Genomic DNA, 19,238 nt, shown 5'->3' with positions numbered 1-19,238 from the left:
AAGAGTCTCCCATTAAATTTTGCAAACCTGATTAGGATCGAACCAATGAAAAAACGTTTTTGCAAAACAATTTTTCTATGTCATTCCTCTGTGTTCGTTCCGCCTTCAAGAAGAGCTGAATATTTGTGAAGTGTGTACGTGCAATATAATGTGGCCCAGAAAACAAAGGTTCCCATATTTCCCCCCACCCTTTGGTAAACTATCCCGCCCAGAACCTAGGGTGTCGCTGTTCGCCGCGCGTTTCCAGTTGTTATGGAGAGTTCTATCCCTTGCTAAACTTTCTATCCCTCCTTTCTATCCCTTCCAGTCTACGTTTCCTCGTGATGGTGTCTGCTCTATTTCTTCAGCCCTGGCACAGCCTGTTCTTCCAGTAAGAGGCACACTCCCCTGCATGCTGCAGGACCCCTCCTATCTGGTCGAAGTTGCACTTCTTCACCTTCTCCAGAGTTATGTTCTCCCTCTATCGATTGTACATCTTGGACTAGCTAAGATATTCCCCCCTTTCTCTGCATTTTCGGTGAGTCTCTTTTCCAGGTCGCTAAAGGAGCCTTCCTTCGGTGGGAACCCTTTATCCCTTCTTCTCCAAATGAATGGGAGATACCCATACTGAAAGCTGGACCAGTAGGACCTGGACGTGTTAACTAGAATGAATCATATTAATCAACCAACATAATTACATGCTTCGTCAGGAGAGTTCAACGACTTCGGTGCAGGAAAATGCCTTAAGAACATAGAGTGCAGAAAAATGCTCACATGGCATCCCAAACTGTCTCAGACTTGAAGCATAGACGCCACCAATTCCCATGGTTTTGATTTTCTAGCCAGTGTCTAAGGCATTTAGTTTCAACGTCCCCCTCTTCTCGCTGCTCGCAAACTCCCGGAATTGTTACATCAGCGATCAGACTTTGTTTCCCGCTCTTCCTTCCATGCCTGTGTTGAAGGCAATCTGAGCCCAAGCCCTGCATTAGGCCTCAGGCAAACGCAGGCCGATTTGCCCAATGATCCCCACCATACAGATCCATCACCCTTAGTCCACCAGCGTTTTCCTGATCCAACCGCAAAGCTGAAAAATAGTTTCCAATTCCTAAAAAAACAGCAACATTTTTTGTCATGAGGAAGGCCTCAGAACTCCTGTTTGATAGCTTCTGTTGCATATTCCCCCCCCCCCCAGACAAATATTTCATTATATTCTTCGGAGCGGTCAGTTTCCTTTACCAAGTCTGAAGTTTGAAGTCTTCTGCTATAAAACAATTACCACTGCAGGCCTTGCCTTGCTGGGCAATAAAAATTATTTCCACGCTAAAAAACCTTCTCCTCTTTAATGTGTTGGGGAATAAAATGACTTCAGCTCCGTATTTCAGGTTCCCTTCTTTTGCTGTCATAACTCAGGAATTGTCCTGGAGGTGATGACATAAGCTAGGATCAAACCCCGTCTGCTTGGAGGTGGTTAAATATTTACCTCTCTGCAGAGCTCCTTTCTCTTGTCCTCCTGGAGCTACTTTCCTTTAATCTGCGCGGGATCCCTGAGACAGATCCTCAGCTGGTGTAAACTGTAATAATTCTATTGACTTCAATGGAGCTCTGCCAACGCAAACAAGCAAAGGATCTAGCCTCCTATCTCTATAATGTCTCAATTTCCACCGGGTGAGCGCTCCCTCTCCATGTCACGTAAATTTCCTTTGGCCCTTTGGAGACCCCTTTCTCCCCACACCACAGGAACTGCAAGAAATCGAGTTGTTCAGGTTCCGTTTTCTTGTCAGGCCCTGCAATGGCTGCATTTCCCTGGACTCTGGGTCTCCCTTACCTTCCCTCATCTCGCCCTCCCCACAAGCTGTGTGAGCCCGCTTACTCCTATTCCTCCTGTGACATTCGGTTTTCCTTTGTTCAGAGCTCCTTTCATTCTCGTTCTGGGTTATGCGGGGCTCCCTTGATATGGGACGTGCATTCTTCCGGTCCCCGCGGGGTGCAGTTCAACCAGTGACACCCATACATCCGATGAAGTGAGCTGTAGCTCAGGAAAGCTCATGCTCAAATAAATTGGTTAGTCTCTAAGGTGCCACAAGTACTCCTTTTCTTTTTGCAGATACAGACTAACACGGCTGTTACTCTGAAACCTGCCATATACCCTTGTGACCACCAGCCTTCCTTCTTCCCCACTGGAGTTACACTTCTCCAGGGCTGAGCTGGGTCTCTCCTTCCTATGAAGCCCAGGAGGTGGTAAAGAACGTAAGTCAGAATGAGTGGGCACCAGTTCTGTCTGATTAAAGGGCCATGCCAGGGGATCTCCTCTCAATACATGGTGCCAACCCTTAAAATAAGTGTAGTTTCACTACAAGTGGAACGGGGCCATTCTCAAGAGACTCTTTCCCAGGATGGTTGGGTTCATGGGCGTTAGTTCCTGTTTTGCCCAGGCTGTGCTTGCTCCTCGGGGTTGTCTCCTGCTCCGTGTACCTCTTTGTACGGCACCGCGCTGAGCGGCGCCGTGCCTGTTGGGGCTATCTCACTTCTGGAAGCGGAGTGAGAAGTCCCCGAGAAATACTGCGGCGGGCACAGGAGAGGTCTCGGAAAGGTCAGCGGCTGCACTGCACGTGCCAGCCGGGCGGCGGCGGCGGCGGGGCGCGCGGCCGTTTCGCGGGCAGGCGCCGCCCGATTCAGCGCATGGGAAGGCAAGTTGCAGGCGCACTCACGCCAGTGCCCGGGCAATTGTGTACGTGCACCTTGGCACTTCTTCAACCCCCCTCCAGGAGCAGGGGCGGCTCTGGCCCGGGGAGGGGTCCGGGTGGGCGGCCACTGAGCGGACGGAGTGAGTTTTGGTCTCCTTCGGAGCCCTTTTGCCCGACCTAGCTGCTGCGTCCCAGGCGAAACACAGACTGGCCCTGTCCGGCCACGGGAGCTGCGCCCTGGCCCATCCCCGCCCTGGCCTTTCCCGGGCTGAGCCGCACGCCGGAGGCTGCGCTGCCTGGGAACATCGATTCCTTTCCATCTGCTGCCCTGCGGGGGAAAGGGGAGGAAAAGCTGGGGCCAAATGCGACATCATGGGAAGAGGCAGCGCCTGGCTTGCTCCCGGAGTGCCTCTGCCCGCCGGCTTTGGCCTGTGCCCCTCCCCACTCCGGGCCAGCCTCCTCCCTCCTGCGGTCGGCAGCGGCCCACCCTCCCCGAGCCCAGCGGCCTCCTGTCCCCTCCTTCCGCGGCGATGGCGCGTCCCACCCTCCCGCTCCCCTCTGGCCCGATCCCCCGCCCCCACGCCGGCGCAGCGGGGGGACGCTGGTTTCACCTGTTGCCCGGCCGGCCGCTTGCTGCAGCGGGAGCCGTCCGCGTTCCGCTGGGTGAGTGTAAATGGGTTTGACTGGCCGCTGATCCCGAGGTCAGGCCTCGCTCCTGCTCGCCAATCCCGCGCTCTCCAAACAGGCCCCCCCCCCTCCCCCTCCCGCCCCTTGCGTCATTCGGCCGCAGCCGCCCGGCTGCTGCCGCCCGGCTGGAGCCCCCGCGCCGCCGCAGCCACTTGTGGCGCCTTGGTTTGCTCTGCGCGGGAGGCCGAGGCGATCCCCCCGCCCCGCCTGGCGGGGGCTCCGTGCCCACGAACACCTGCCCCCAACACGCACACGCACAGCCAGAGGGTATTGCCAGAGCCGCCCCCGCCCGCCAGGCCGCCAGGCAGGGGGAGGGGAAGGAGAGGGAAAGCAAAGGCGGGGGATGAGAGAAGAAAGGAAGGGGGCAGCGCTAAAGGGCTGGGGGAGATGAGCGGGGGCTGGGGGGCGAGGAGGAGGAAGGGAAGGAAAAGCCTGGGGGCAGAGGGAGTGGAAGGGAGGAAGGGAACAGAACAGGGGGAGCAGAGGGTAGGGGAGTGGGCGGGGGTCGGCAGAGGGATCGGGGCGCAGGGGAATGGGAGAGGCGAGGGGGCAGGAACACGAGCGGCCGCCTCATTTCCCCCCCAGCAAATCGCGCTGCAAAGCAGGGTGAAGGGAAAGCACAGACGCGGGTGTGGGGGTGTGTGTGTGTGTGGGGGGGGTGCAGTCCCTACTTTATTGTATCCCGCCGCCCGCCCGGATTAGCTGGGGGTTTCCGGGGAGGGGTCTACTTTCTGAATAAGAAGAAAACGTTACAGCCCTGCCAAGCGCTCAGGTCCCCCACCCCCTCCAGCAGGGCTGATGTTGCCTGGAGGAGGTAGCACAGCTCGGAGGGAGGGTCCGCGCCCCACCGCCAGGCTCATCGCTCGGGCTTCCTCTCCTGGCGTGGCGATCCGGGGGGCTTTGCTCTGGGTGCCCGCAGTTTTGCGGGTAGGTTCTGGAGACCCATCCCCTTCCCAAAGAGAGTATCCGAGCGGGCCACTTCATGCAGCCTGACATCTCCCCCAAGAGCTCAGCGTATTCAGTCGCCAATGTCCCTCCCCCACTTTTACCAGCCCTCAGGCTCCTACACAATGCCCCCCACCGCCCAGGGGGAGTGGAGTTTACGGGAAACCCTAATCCCAGAGCCCAGCACAATCCTCACCCCAGCTAGGCTGGCTACACAGCGCTCCCCGCTTCCCCCCCCCCCAATCGTTGGGAAAAGAGCTGCCAGTCAAGGCCAAGTTTGCCTTCTCGTTTGAAGTTTAGAAAGAATCGACCCCCCTTAGCAAGTTCTGCCTCCGACCCTGTCGGTCCTTCTCCCAAAAGAGGTCTAGATGAGGGCCGGAGCCAGGCCAGGAGCCAAGAGAGGGGCAGCAGTGTCCAGGGGTGGGGGAAGAGCTTTATCTCTACCCCCTAGAGGGGGGGGGAAGCCCTGAATCCAAAGCCCCCAAGCTTCATATAACAGAGCTCAGTACTAACGACATTCTCCCCTCCGCCCCCTCCTTTTTAGTGCCTGGAATTTCCTCCTTTACTGAAAACGAAATGCGTAGTTTTTAATTCTTCCATATAGGTGATTTTAATAGCTCTGTCAATCATGTTAGAGGATGAACATTTCATACATTTTCGATGTAAAGTACTTAATCCATAAATCGTTTAAACCTATCTTTAGTTTTGCATATTATATTATTCATTTATATATAACTTGCAAAGAAAAGAGCCCGAAGAATGAACTATTTTACCATACCTAACCCTATTTTTCCGCCTAACAATGTTGTTTTAATGTTGCTTGTAGATGCTGTCTATAGCCACACACGATTAAAAAAAAAATAAAAAAAATCAAAGCAACAAAACCAATAAACCATGAGCAGATAATACATTACATAATCATGTAATTCTCTCTTTGACATTCATGGAGAGGATTTTATTCCCTTGAAAGGAATGCTCAGAATATTCGAAATTTATTTAACTATATTCGGGTTTGTTCTTTTTAATCCGGATAAATTAAAAGTGCAGATATTTCTATTATTTGTAGGGCTAATGCTAAATGGGGGAGGGGTGGAAAGAGTGAGGGGGCAAAAAAGGAAGAAAGGAAAGAAAAATCTCACCAAGAGTGGATGGAAATCGTTCTATACTTAGTTTGGTACTGTTCAAATATTTATTTTCCCAAAAAGGATTATTACATAATTTTAGTATGTAGAACAGTGCATACAACAGCATTTCCAAATTATATTTTGTTTATGCAAATTTAGTGGTTTATTCCCCCCCCCCAAATAAATCTGAACTTCAATTACTCTGTAACTCTTCGAGAAAGGGCAGGTACCAAGGGTGCACCAAACGTTTTAAATATATATACACCCCTATATACACACACGTGTAGATATACACTCATATTGCACCACGAGCCGAGAAATATGTGTGTGTGTGGTATTAAGAAATAGTTCAACAGGTACTCAATTTATTCTGCATATTTAAAAGTACAAATGTGATTATTTTAAATTAGAAAGATAGAGGACCATGCTTGGTTAGAAGGAGCACAACTACACAGCTTTCCCATAAGGTACTGGTTTGTGTGTGCGGTATTTGTACACTGAACATTTCACAAGCCTGCTCTGCTGAATGTCTAAACCTGCACACACAACGGTTTAATAAAGGATCCAAATAGTTACAAAACGGATTTTTATTACCTTGTTAGAAATCAATAGACATCTTTCAGTAAAATTTCGCAATCACTTTAACGAATGAGTGGTTTAAACAAAATTATCAAAATGACTCCAAAGAGTTACATATGTCAGTTGTCATGTTAGCATTATAGTTAAAGTGCAATCTCTAATACGGACCGAACCCGCTCCTTATTAACCAACTAACATTGCCCCATTTTTGGATGGAAAAATTACTTATTCACCACCAATAAAAAGATGCTCTAAAGCCTGCTGTAACGATGTTTCCACTTCAGACGTTAAAATATTTCTTCTTATTTTTTGTTTAAATATGTTACGACTAATTTCAAAATTTATTTGCTACAATATGATTTTTAAATGCAATACTGACTGTTGTCGTTACTATTAAATGAAGTTTACAGCAAACTTTTAATTCCAGAATATCGCAAGGTACCGATAAACACGTAGAAAAAAATATAATAAATTTTCAAAGCATTAAACAACATCAGGATCCTGTTAGGAACAAATACATCATTTTTGCTTGACAGCTTTTCACACCAGTTGTAAGAACTTGCATTCCAGTTACAGAGGATGTGCGTGTGTGTGTGAAGTCCAGCGTTGTTTGCAGCCCCCTGGGGGAGGGGGGGTTGGGAGGGCCAGGACTTCTTAAATATTTTTGGTACAGAGATTGTTTTTCATTACACTCAAACCCAATCAGTTTCTCTTGCAATTGTTGTGGTGATTAGAGAGGAACTTGTGCATACGCTGGAGTCTTTGCATCCCTCCGGGACAAGGTTTCCCCATCGCTGCTGGGATCCCCAGTCTGAAATCTGAGGGAAAGGGAAGGCAGATCGTCCAGACCTGATAAGAGCCCCTAACCTAGTTCAAGGTGGAAAAGTTTGCTAGCCATGAAGTTACTCCAGGTTTGGACAGTCAGTTCCACAAATAAAATAAACAAAATGAACCATGAGTACTATGGAAAGTATTTTAATAGGTCGCCTTCTTAACAATACTTAACAGATATTAAAATAATCTTTTAAAAAAAGCTACACCACTTTAGTTACTTTCATCCCTTCAGTTTTATATAGATTGTGAGAAATCTAAACACAATATGGGATTTGTTTTCGGTTATTTTCTGATCATATTTTTAAATTTCCTTTCCAATTTCTAGGTTTACCGGTTATATTTTAAGGCATACCATGCGTATAAAATTACTACCTTTCGGGTTTATTGAAAAAAAAAAACAGGTGACTTTTTCCACTTTGAAATTTATTTAACTCAGTATTCAACGAACGCATCCTTAGGATTTTTCTTTAGCAGAAAGGCTTTTTAGTAAACTATATACACAATTCCCTCGTAACGCCTAAAATAAAAATTAATTCACAATGCATTTACAAGAAATCATACAAAACCAAACAAAACAAAAAATAAAAAAGGTACAATAAAGTTTTACAAAACCAAGAATAATGTTGCAGTCGGGAAAAAAAGTTTTATAAATAAACAAACAAATAACCCCCCCTCCCCCGCAATAACATCTACAAAAACTTTTACGTGTGGTTTTGGATATGTCTTAGTACGTGTAATAAATGAGAACTGCTTCCCCATCAACTTTGTCTTAATTAGGCACTAAAAAGCCTGCACAAGAAGCGATCCAAGGAAGAAGCGGGTAACGCTTCTGCGGTATAAAAGTTGGCATCGCCTAGATCTTTGTGTGATTATTCTTATTTTTTTTTGTCCTTTTGTGATTTTTTTTCTCTTTAGCAAATAAAACGCTCTATGCCTCGTGGGTGAATGATAAATACTGTACAAAAAGTCTCAATAAAACACAGAAGTTCAGTCTAAAACGCAAAAACTAGTTTTAGAAACTAGTTCTAAAAAAAAAAAAAGGTAATGAGAGCAATCGTTACCTTTTTTCCTCATTATTAATTATTAATTATTATTATTTATTATTATTATTACAAGAACATCCAAACATTTTCTGTACAAAAAGGGAGCCGGCGGGGTGTGTGCGCTGGGAAGGGGAGAGGTGGCGGCGGCCGGGCAGACAGAGGTACCGTTCAGCCGGGTTCAATGCAAGTTTCTGTCCCTCTCCTTCCCGCCCGGCTCAGATATGTGTCAAGGGGACCGTGCCATTGACCCCCGTGCTGGCGCTCTGGTAATGCTGGGGCAGGGAGTGCAGCCGGCTCTGCGCCGCAGCCGGGTCCCCGCCTTCTCCGGCCGGTAAGTACATACTGATCATCTCCCGCAGGTCCCCGGGGCACGGGGCCCGTGAGTGCGCGGTGACGGGCGGGCTCACGCTGGGCTCCGACTTGACCAGCGAGCCCAAGGCGCCCAGAGCTCCGGAGGAAGCCGCCGCCGCGGCCGCGGCCGCCGCGGCCGCCGCGGCCGAGTTCTGGTGGGGCTGGGCGCCGTAGGAGATGGCCCCGTAGCCCGAGGGCGAGGCGCTCATGTAGCCCTGCGAGTTGGAGATGGGGCTGTACTGCAGCGCGCTCATGTCGTAGCGGTGCATGGGCTGCGGGTTGTGCGGGTGCGGGTGGTGCGGGTGCGGGTGGTGCGGGTGCCCGCCGCCGCCCGGGTGCTGCCCGTAGGCGAGCTGCGCCTCCTGCATCATCGCGGCCGCCGCCGCCGCCGCCGCCACCGAGCCCGGGTAGGCGCCGTTGGCCCAGCCGTTCATGTGCGCGTACCCTCCGCTGGCCGTGCCGCCGGGGCTCTCCAGCCGCTGGCCGACCCCGGCGGGGCTCACCCCGACCCCCATGCCCACCCCGACCCCGGCGGGGCCTCCCCCTGCCGAGCCGGCGCTGAGCAGCCCCCCGGCCAGCGAGTACTTGTCCTTCTTGAGCAGGGTCTTGGTCTTCCTGCGGGGCCGGTATTTATAATCCGGATGCTCCTTCATGTGCAGCGCCCGAAGCCGCTTCGCTTCGTCGATGAAGGGTCTTTTCTCGGCCTCGGACATGACTTTCCACTCGGCCCCCAGGCGTTTGCTGATCTCCGAGTTGTGCATTTTGGGGTTCTCCTGGGCCATCTTTCGGCGCTGGCCCCGGGACCACACCATGAAGGCGTTCATGGGTCTCTTGACCCGGTCTTGGTTCGCTTTGTTCCCACCGCCGCCGCCGCCGCCGCCGCCTCCGGCTCCGGTCTGGCCCGTTAGGTTAGTGGGGCCCTGGGCTCCACCGGGGGAGTGCAAGTCCGTTTCCATCATCATGCTGTACATTCAAGTAGCTTTTTATTTTCCACAGGCACCAAGCATAAAAATATCAAACATAGAGAGCCAAGAAGGAAGGGACGAGAAAAGACAAAAAAAAAAAAAAAAAGAGCACAACCGGCAACACCTTAGGCAAAAAAACTTTCTCCTTTGAAAACCACTTTCAGGGCTTGCTGGCGATCTGAATTCAAGCTGCTCAAACAGGTGCAAGGCAAACTTGCTGCTTCACTTTGCAAGGAGGAGGAGTGTGCAGAGCACTCAGAAATGTCCTTCTTTCTCTCCGGCACACACGCACACCCCTCCTTTCTCTCTCTCTCTCTCTCTCTCTCCCCCTTATTCTTGACAGAGCTATTTTGTTGTTGTTGTTCTTTGCTAACTTTTAGAGAGCTTGTGTGTGATATGCGTCCGCTGCTCCCAGGTGAACAGAGGAGAAGAGAGAGGAAAAGCCACCGAAAAAAAGTAATTAAACGATAAGTAAAAAAGAGGGAGAGGGAGTGAGGAGAAGAAAATAGAGAGGAGGGGGAGAAAAAAAAGCCCCCAGAGCCAGAGAGAAGTTGCACAGTAATTTGTTCTCTGTGGTTTCCCTCCTCTTGCCCTGGAGGAATCAGGAGAGGAGGAGCTGGCGAGAGACACACAGAGAGAGGAGTCCAGCAGCCATACACCGCGCACCGAACTGGGATTAAATGAGTTTGCCGTGGCCAATCGGAACGCGGCGGCGGGGGATTATTTGCATGCCGCGCTGAGGAGTGACGTCCGGAGGTGAGAAGTATAAACTATTCTAGGGGTGGAGGGGAGGCTGGGAGGGGCCAAAGAAGGGGTCACGGCTACCGCGCTTTGCCCTGCTAGGTAAAGAGGAGTTAATAGCAATTAAATACCATTAGAATCCTGCAACAATAAGAACCCCTCACTCGAAACACGTAGAGTGCTAGCTACATAGCCTACAAAAGCCAGGAAATCACAAAGTTATGGGTGACATCCTTGCCATAACTCGGGCAGGTGTGTGTGTACCTGTCTCAGGACTACACGATGGTGCGTGGTGGGAGACATGAAATGTTTTGTTGGCATGGTTTTGCGTGCCTTGTGTGTTCGCTGGAGGACCACAGGGACACACCATCTGCATTCCTGAGCGCTAGCCTTACATTTGAATCTTCTGCCTGCGTGCCCTTAGAGACCACACGCTCTCTTCAATTCTCACCGAACTTTCTCTCACTCCTTTTAAAAGATGGGAGTGGTGAAATGGTTGGGAGAGCCTATATTATTCTCATATATTTATTCAGTAGACCTTTTAATCAATCCAGTACATCCATATGAACGCACTGGTTTAAAACCTACGCTATTGACTTCCAGAGCAACAGCTTCGCAGCTGTTACAGTGGTTTGTATATAGTAGCACACTTCGGTAGATTAATAAATAATATCAACATGCCAGTCCATATCTCGATGTTTACTATGTTAAATGTGGAGTTGAAAAGACAGTGGCCCGATCCCGCACTCCTTACTCAGAGAAATCTCCCACGGCTATATCAGCGCCGGTTTCCGAATTGTGTGGTAGAGATCTATCCATTCTTCCTAAGGAGTTATATCTACTGGGGCATTGCCTGGATGATGACTGTAGACTCGGACCATAAATGTTTCTAAACAAGTTAATGACATGGCTGTTCCAAGTATTGAAAATACACAAAGGCCTAGTCCATAATATAGGCTAATCACCTAAATTGCCATTGTTATATATTTAGATCTAGGGGTGTTAAAGTACCGGAGGCTCCTAAATGTATATATAAACATCTTGTATTTCTATAAAGTAAACATGGACAAGTTAATTCTTTGTGAAAACGTTAAAGGGAACATTTTTGTTCCCTTGCTGACCAGTGAGACAGATTACAGTGATTTTGTATTGCGTTGCAAATAAGGGTGTATAACGAAAGTGACGATATATCCTTAATACCCTGTAAATGCCCATTCTATAGTACAAATACACATATATGTATTAGGATCATAATAATATTTCATCGTGTGGGGGGAAATGGACACCCGATATCCCCTCTTTTTCTCCCACTTTATGTGAGTGTTAATTTTCGTAACCCTAATGGCTGTCCAAAGTATAGAAATAATACCAGTCACCACCATTACTATAGAACTGTTGTACAGTAGGGTTGTTATAATATACAAGGCAGCAGCACGATGCTGTGTGTCCAGATTAAACAATTTTCGTTTTAGATTACTGGACATTAAGTAGTAATCTCCTCACGTTCATTTTGATTAATTTAGAAGAATAATATTACTTGAAATTTTTGATTGAATGTATGAGGCCTGCTCCTGCTCCCACTATATTCGATGAGAGTTTTGCTATTGACTTCAATGGGAGCAGGATCCAGGCGCTATTTTGCAATCTGCTGTTTGTTTGTTTTTTGAGGCAAAACTTCCCTTGAAGTCATTAGTGAAATCAATGGGAGATTTACTTAACTAAGGATTATAGGATGGGGCCCCTCAGTGTTTTAGTAGCCCGTTTATTTTAGCTAATGATAATGAGTTTGTTACATCTGTAGAGGAAAAACAAGCCAAACATTTTAGTTGTTTAATAATGTATTTTAAAAGTTACCAATTAATAAGTGTGTGTGTGTGTGTGGGGGGGATTGTTTAGGAAATAAATACGTTTCCCCTTTGACAGCTGATAAAGAAAGGAGAGTTGAATATTGTAATAAACCAACAGATAAAGGCAATGATTTATAAGAAGTTTTAACTGTTTTTTTCACTTAACGACCGAGTGATATTTTATTTTTGAAATTAGATTTTAAAATAGCCAAAGACCTGAACATAAGTTGCATGAAACAGTTTTGGTGACATCTTTTCCATAGGAATTCGGCAGTTCGTTTAACACCTACCCCGAGATCTAACGTTCATCACAGGAAGAAGTTATAATCCTTGGAATTTGGATAATTGACTTTGACTCAGTATAGATTTTTTTTCTCTATCAATCATATTCCCTCAAATTGTTTCCAAATATGACATTGCCCTTTGTTTCCCCGGGCATTTAAACTGACGGTAGATGTTTAGCCTTGAATTATACTGCGCTATTGCAAGTGTTCAAAGCTTCCGCAATAAACCTTTTATGGATTATGTTACTATGGCCCAGTTGCAGGCACTCTGGGTGCCTGCATTTATGAGCTTTAGACTCAAACTGCAGGTGTAACTTGTTGCCAAGTGACAGTTGATTGACAGCTGCTGCGTGTGCCAATCAGGCAGCAACAGGGCATCCAGCGCCAAGACTCCGGGTCTGGCAAGGGGAGAAGAAAAGCCGTACACTAGCTCATCCACAATCTTTCTACTTTCTCTGGAAGCAATGCCACCCCCTCTTCCAGTAAACAAACACCCCTCCCCCCAAGCAATAAAACCCATCGACTCCCCTCCTTCCACAACAACAAAACTGGCGCAAAGAAAATACCCACCAACCAACCAAACTCAGACAGGCAAGGGCGAGGAGCTCTGCCTAGCAGTGATGCTGTTTGGATGAGGCCATGTCACATTGGGCCACCCCTTTGAGGATCGCCAGGGGAATAGCGCACCCCCATGCCCCCGTCCCCCCCGGGACAGACAGAACAGCTAGCTGTGAATGCGAATCTTTGCCCTCACCCTCAGAGCTTCACTGGTGGGTTCACTTAGTGTGTGTGTGTGTGTGTGTGTGAGTTGAGCTCCTTGTCTACATTTGCACTTCGTTCTTGTGTATCCTGACAGGAGATTGTGACGTTCTTGTACAGCACCGACTTGGGATAAGGAGCCGCCCAGGCTAGTGAGCAGGCATCTAAGTTCCTGCTCTTTCCTTTGGCCCTACTTCCCAGTGTGTTGTGGGCTGCAGAGCGCAGAGCAGATCCAGGCTCGAGCCTCGAGCAATGAGGCCTCCAGGCCTTTGAGAACTTTGCAGAAGTGAAGCTAAAAGCGAGTGGACTCCGCGAGGCTGTGCGATAGCGGGACAGACACTGTCTTGCCGGCATCGCCCCGCCGGGGGCGGGGGCTGGGGACCCCCACACGGACTGGCTGCGGGGAAGAGATTCCCCCAAACTCGCTCTGTGCAGCGAGAAGTGCAGTTCAAAGCAGCCCGAAGTTCGGCGGGGGCTGGAGAGGAGAGCGGGGGCTGGGGACAGCCTGGGTGGGGGCGGGGACGGTATTTTTAAGAAATAAATGCAGGGCTGATGCCTCCGCTCCTCCGGGGCGAGGATCCTACGAGAAAACCTAAATGTCGGGGAAAGCCGGGCCAGCGGAGGCGTCCGCCCCCCCCCCCCACACGCCGGCAGCGGGGTAGAAAGGGTTAAAGGTCCCGCATCCGGCAGCCCGGGGGTGGAGGAAGCGCAGGCTTGGCCCGCTTGCGCTGCGTCGGGAGCCACAAGTGATTCCCTCCCCCCAGCCCCGGCTCCGCTTGGCTGCGAGCCGCACCTCCCCGGGGGGCGTCTCCCCCCTGCGTGAGCGCGCCTGCGGCGGGAAGGGAGCCCAGCTGGGGGATCCCGCCTTGCCTGCTCTGCAGCCCGCCTGCGCCTCCCGCAGCGGGCCAGAAGCCGGCGCTGTGGCTGCTGCCAGAGGTCGCGAGCGGCTGGGCCCCTGTGAGGAGGAGGAGAAAGCAACGCCTGCGGCAGAGGACCCAGCCCCGGGCTGCAGCGAGCCAGCGATGGGCTCCGGAGGAGATCCCCTGCGCAGGCTGCGATCGCCGTCTGCTGGCTGCAAAGTAACTCGGAAACACCGCCTCGCTGCCTGGCTCAGCTTCCCTGCCCAGAGCAGTGCCCGGAGCCGGCTGCTTCAGCCCCCTCCAGCTCACCTCTAGCCCTGCTCTCCCCACACCCCAGGGTTCAGCCTCTTCCCCGTCTGATTGCAGTCCCGTGACAATCCCCGTGCCGATGTCCCCCCACAGCCTTGGCTTTAAGCAGCATCCCTTCCCGGTCGCCCATGCCCATATTGAACAGGCTCCCGGCCAATGCAGAATCAAAACCGACTCTGCTTGTGAAATCCAGCTCGGAGCATCATCTGGACCAGAGACAAGCAACCGGAGCAAAAGAACAAATCTCGAGTGGCTCGGTAACTTTGCAAAAACGTGATCATGCTTTGGACTCAAAGTAATAGCAAGTTGGGTTGGATAGCGACTGAGACAAGGGTAAATAAATAAAGTCCTTTCCCTTTCCAATACAAACAGTTAATCTGGAGATCGTAACTCCGCAATCCTAAAGCAAATATATCATCTCTCTGTGTGTTTTCTGTTGTCGCTTCCTTGCTCGCCGGGTGAAAGCGTTTGGAGAATCTCTGGAGCTTTCGAGTAGGGGCTCACCCTGTGAACAGTACTCGCACATATAATTCAAATTTCACAGCTGACCTGCTCTGAAAACCTCAATCAGCTTCTAATTGAAGGGAAAACAAAATATTGCTTCCCTACAGCAGAGCTAACGATTTAATCATTATATCAGACATTATAGCTTTTAATTAGGCTAATGCTGATACTGTATGGAAAGAGATAATTCAACACAGTTCTTGATGAATTCTGTAATTGGGTTAACGGAGGAGCAGTTGGGGGAAGAGACGTCAATATTCAAGCTGTGTCTACAGCCACCAGGTTTATGAATGAAAGAAAAGGGAAAAGGCTAAACCCCCGACAAGAAATGTCTTTCCCCTTTCCCAAGGAGAGCTGTGCCATCAAGGGAAAGCTCCAAAAGGCAAAGGTTACTCTAACCACGCACCATGTACCCCCCAAAATAAGCAGTCATGATCCTTCTCCAAATCCTTTAGTTGCCGTTTTAATTCTTTCTTGTCAATATTAGGGATGAAATAAAACCCCAATGAGACCCGAACGGCAGCTTCTTCTCAGATCTTTAGGTGTTTTACTGTTAGTCATACAAACTATTCCTAGGAAACGGGAATGATTTGTCCTGTCTCTAAAGTTGGGTTCGATGTGTTTCCCCTCAAAATCAACGAAAACAGAGCTTCTTAAACATGGACCACTGTCCTTTTTCCAGTGTCAGCGCACTGATGAGCCAAAGTCACCAAAACTTAATGACAACACACAGGAATCTGTAAGGGACAAAAGAATGGGACATACACATAGAAAGGAAAAACAGAGGGATATTAACGTGTGACTATTAACGTAAATGTTGATGAAATATTATTAAAACCAAGCAGATTCCCTTAGTATAAACAACAACCCCAACTGCTTGGGAAATAAATGTAGCTCTGAAGCTACCTAAATGGAACGGATTGCACTACTGGGACGATTATAACAGTTGTCTAGGTAGAGATACTAAACTAAATATAAAAGTGCATTCAATACATTAGTCTGATGTCTTAAAAAAAGAATAAATGGTTGTTAATAAACAATTCGGTCACTTCCTAAATACATCGGTAATTATGGTTTTGTAAACCATAATTATCGCGAAACCAGATGTTTAAATGAGGTCCGGAAGAGCCATTTTCAAAGGGAATTTTGCTCAACTTTTTCCAGATCAAGCCAGTATTGATAAATTACTCTTCCGTGCGACAGGAAGAGTTTGGAAATTTTGTTGTCACTCCTTCATTTCTATCTGATACTGACTTTCAGTAAGTGCTTTATATTTTGGTTGCGCCTCAATGAAATAGTATCGATCTTCTGTATGTTTGATCTACACTGCAGTCTACAGTCACACTGAAGTTTCATCGGAGCCCTGTCTTGTGGATGAACTGGCAGATTCAAGAGCTAACAATCAGGGAGAAACTGCAAGACACACTTAAATGAAGCTGGGATTGTTAGCCTGAGACTAATGGGAGAATTCTCTGCCCCCTTTTTTTTTCATTACAGGATATATCGATATTAGTACCTATTTGAACAGGGCCTGATCCTTAGTCCAACACGAGTTTGGGGTTCGCAAAAAAGGCAGGACCCGTCCTTTCATCATGTTTTGTCAGCAGGAGTCTTTTATAAAATGCTTGTTTATATTATGTATTAACCAAACTTCCAGCACAATATTGTTTTGATAGAGAAATATGCTGTATTGTGACCCTTGTCTTATTTTATCAATAATTACACTAATATTAAACGGGTCATTGATAAGATTCCAGTGACACAAACCCCTGTAATTAACAACCTGAATACACCTTTTTTGCCCTACATAAAAGTTGTAATTTTCAAGTCTGTTCTGTTTTTTGTTTTTTTTTACTGTTAAAGTACACACGTGTAATGTGCTAATCAGGATGCAAAATACCAAATGTATTATGAAACGTGAGGTTTATGTTGTCTTATTTGGTCAGTTTTAAGGGATACTAGACCATTGCTTTTCACAAGACACGTTAATCAAAAGATACTTTCGACAAAAAATGTGCCGAATAATTGACCTCCTAGTATATGGAAAATCTTTTGGGGGTGATGTTTTTGTGAAGTTTAACTTTTAAATCGAGACAAAGAAGAACAGGTAAAGTGCGCAAGAAACGGGCATACTGAGAACATTTGGCTTTAAAATTGGGCTTTTGTTCTATGGAGCATGAAGATACTGGAAAGCGCTACAAGCTACAGTAGAGTATTACTTGTAAACAACAGTAAGACAATATCTCACGAATTCATGGCGCGTCGCCTAGAAAAACTGGAATGATAGCATTGTAACTAAAATATTTCTATTTGACAGCCTCACTCGTTAGCCAAAAATAGAAAAGGCCTCACTCAGTCAAAGAGGTAGACAAGTCAGAACGAATTTATATGAAATAGGTAAATAACGAAAGAAAGAAGAGAAATCACAGAAGCTTTTTCTGGCGGACCATCCCAGTTATTGCAAATTAGATTAGCTACACAGGCTTCAATATAAACATGACATGAGGTTCACAGGAGAGTGAAAGGATCATCCACTCCAATCTCTCTTTTCATCGAAGCATCTCACATAAATTACATCTTGTCCTTTAATACACTTTTCAATGAGATTAAAACATCACTTTGACACAATTTCAAGCCTTTTCAGTCGCATCCAGTGCTTACTTCGGAAAACAGCAAACAAGGGGAAAAGTAGAAACATCTAAATAATCTCAAAATGCTATTCTGGAAGTTAAAAACACCCAGAGGAAATAAATGATCCTTTTGCTCCATCTAAAGCCATTAGCGTAGTCATCTAAAGGCATCAAACTCCACCAAGCAAAGAGAATAACCCTATTTCCTTTGCAGCAAGCGAAGATATTATGACTACATGGCTGCAGCTAGGAGACCCTCTCGCTGTATTTATTTGCCTTTTTGGGTGCGAGTGATTTGAAAAAAAATCCTCATTTTACAAGATCATTTACCTGATACTTCACATTACACCTGCACATTGTTAATGAGGTGTACCTTATGCACACTGTAATGCTGGATAGCTACACGCCTATACAAATAAATATTTTATCACACGATCATTGGAACATACACATGTCTATACAAATAAATATTTTATAACATGATCATTGGAAAGGCTGGAAAAAGAGTGGTGGGGGACTGCTCTATTGACAAACAGTCCAGGGTAGAAAATGAAAGCGCTTGCAACTTTCTACATTTGTTCTTTAACTGAAACCAACAAAGTTGATGCAAAAGGCGAGATGTATACAACACCACGCTGATTCCGCTAATTTAGAACACTCTCAGTTCTATGAACCTGTGCAGGTAAAAGACAGGTGTATTCGCTTCAAAATATAATACTAGCAGCTCTTCTCTTTTTCCTCGGTGCCATGTAGAGGTAACTATCGTCCAATCAGCTCTGGGTTCCTAAACCTATTTGTAAAGGAACTTCAGATGAAAAGGGTTATTTATATTTAAATTGATTATCTGGACGTATTAATCTAGCTACTAATCCTTTTTGATGGACAATACTCTGCATGTATCGCTAAGCTGAGGAATTGAATGCAGAAACCTTCCCTTTCTTTTTAATCCTATCGTTTAAAGTTTGTTTGGTCCGGATCGTATTTCACGAAACCAAATCCCGCTGTTCTGGTTTACAGGAGGGTATTTTCACAACGTAGTTGTATGCAGGGTCGTGTGTATCCTTCGCTTTGGATACAGCCGCCCAATATCTGTCACTCTTCGTCTGCCCTACACCCCCCAACACTTGGGCAGGATAGTCCTGGGGCCGGGGATGTATTCCTTCCCCTCTCCCCCTCTTCCAGGCACATGGGGAGCCAACTCCGAGACTTACAGAGATTGCAGGCTAATGGTTAACCCTTCGCTCTGATGGGGCTGTCTCCCCCCGCCCCTAAAGGGTCCTTCTCCCAAGAGGGATTTGTGCAGTTATTTTGAACTCTTGTCCCAGGGTTTCATTTCATACCATCTGCATGTGCTGTAAGTGTCATCACACGTCAGGGGCTCACGGCTACCAAGGCACCATTGACCTTATACAGAAGACAAGCCCCCCAATTTGGCTCCCAACTGCACCTCACTGCCACGCCCAAGTCAATATATACGCGCTCAGGTCAATGTGGATGCTCCAACATTTACAACGCAGAGCAACTAAACTACCCGCAGACCGCTGGGTTGTCTCGCCCTTTCCTGGATATCCTCTTAGTCCCCAAGCGTGCACTAGCTGGGAGAGCACCTTCACATTTTTAAAGTTTCGGGCCAACTTTTTAAGCACGCTGTGGTACAGGCTCAGAGTTTTCCTTTGACAGCCGGCCTGACCCATGAAGTTTATCTCGAACGGAATGTTGCAGGTAAAATAGCTACTCTCGCCTAAGCTAACTAGCTACTAACTAGCTACTAGCTATATTTTGTGGTCAGCAATGAGCGACTATTTAGCAGGTTTGGCGTGGGTCGCGGTTTACTTTACAACGACTTTGCTTAATGACAAGAAGGTTTTTCCATGTCCCTTTTCTCGTGGATACTGTAAATACCCAGACGCTTCCCAGCTTCCCCCAATCTCTCTCCCACACACTGACACACACACCTTAACAAAGGCTTTCAAACCGAAACCCGCTGCAGCAGCCTGCGGGAATCAATGCGATAAAACGGGTTTTTAATGGGTTAATTGACTGGAGTTGCTATCATGTTTAAACACCTGTTTCTGAAAGGAGATTCAGCCAAACCCTGTCCCCTCCCCAATCG

At 47.6% G+C, this 19,238-nt stretch overlaps 1 protein-coding gene across 1 annotated transcript; it reads right to left on the bottom strand.

Moving 5' to 3' along the window:
- Positions 1-5,367: 5,367 nt before the first annotated feature.
- On the bottom strand, positions 5,368-9,821 carry SOX1 (SRY-box transcription factor 1). Its single transcript, XM_073350008.1, has one exon. It carries the CDS (start codon positions 9,195-9,197, stop codon positions 8,091-8,093), a length of 1,107 nt encoding a protein of 368 aa, XP_073206109.1. The 5' UTR covers positions 9,198-9,821; the 3' UTR covers positions 5,368-8,090.
- Positions 9,822-19,238: the final 9,417 nt, after the last annotated feature.

The sequence above is a fragment of the Lepidochelys kempii genome, chromosome 1, assembly GCF_965140265.1.
Source record: "Lepidochelys kempii isolate rLepKem1 chromosome 1, rLepKem1.hap2, whole genome shotgun sequence".
Taxonomy (NCBI): Eukaryota; Metazoa; Chordata; order Testudines; family Cheloniidae; genus Lepidochelys; species Lepidochelys kempii.
The sequence above is the reverse complement of the archived record's forward strand: the minus strand, read 5'-3'. Positions and strand labels throughout refer to the sequence as shown.

Bases quoted from the DNA above. Each gene is read 5' to 3' on its own strand.
- SOX1 (XM_073350008.1), bottom strand. From the start codon at position 9,197: ATGTACAGCATGATGATGGAAACGGACTTGCACTCCCCCGGTGGAGCC.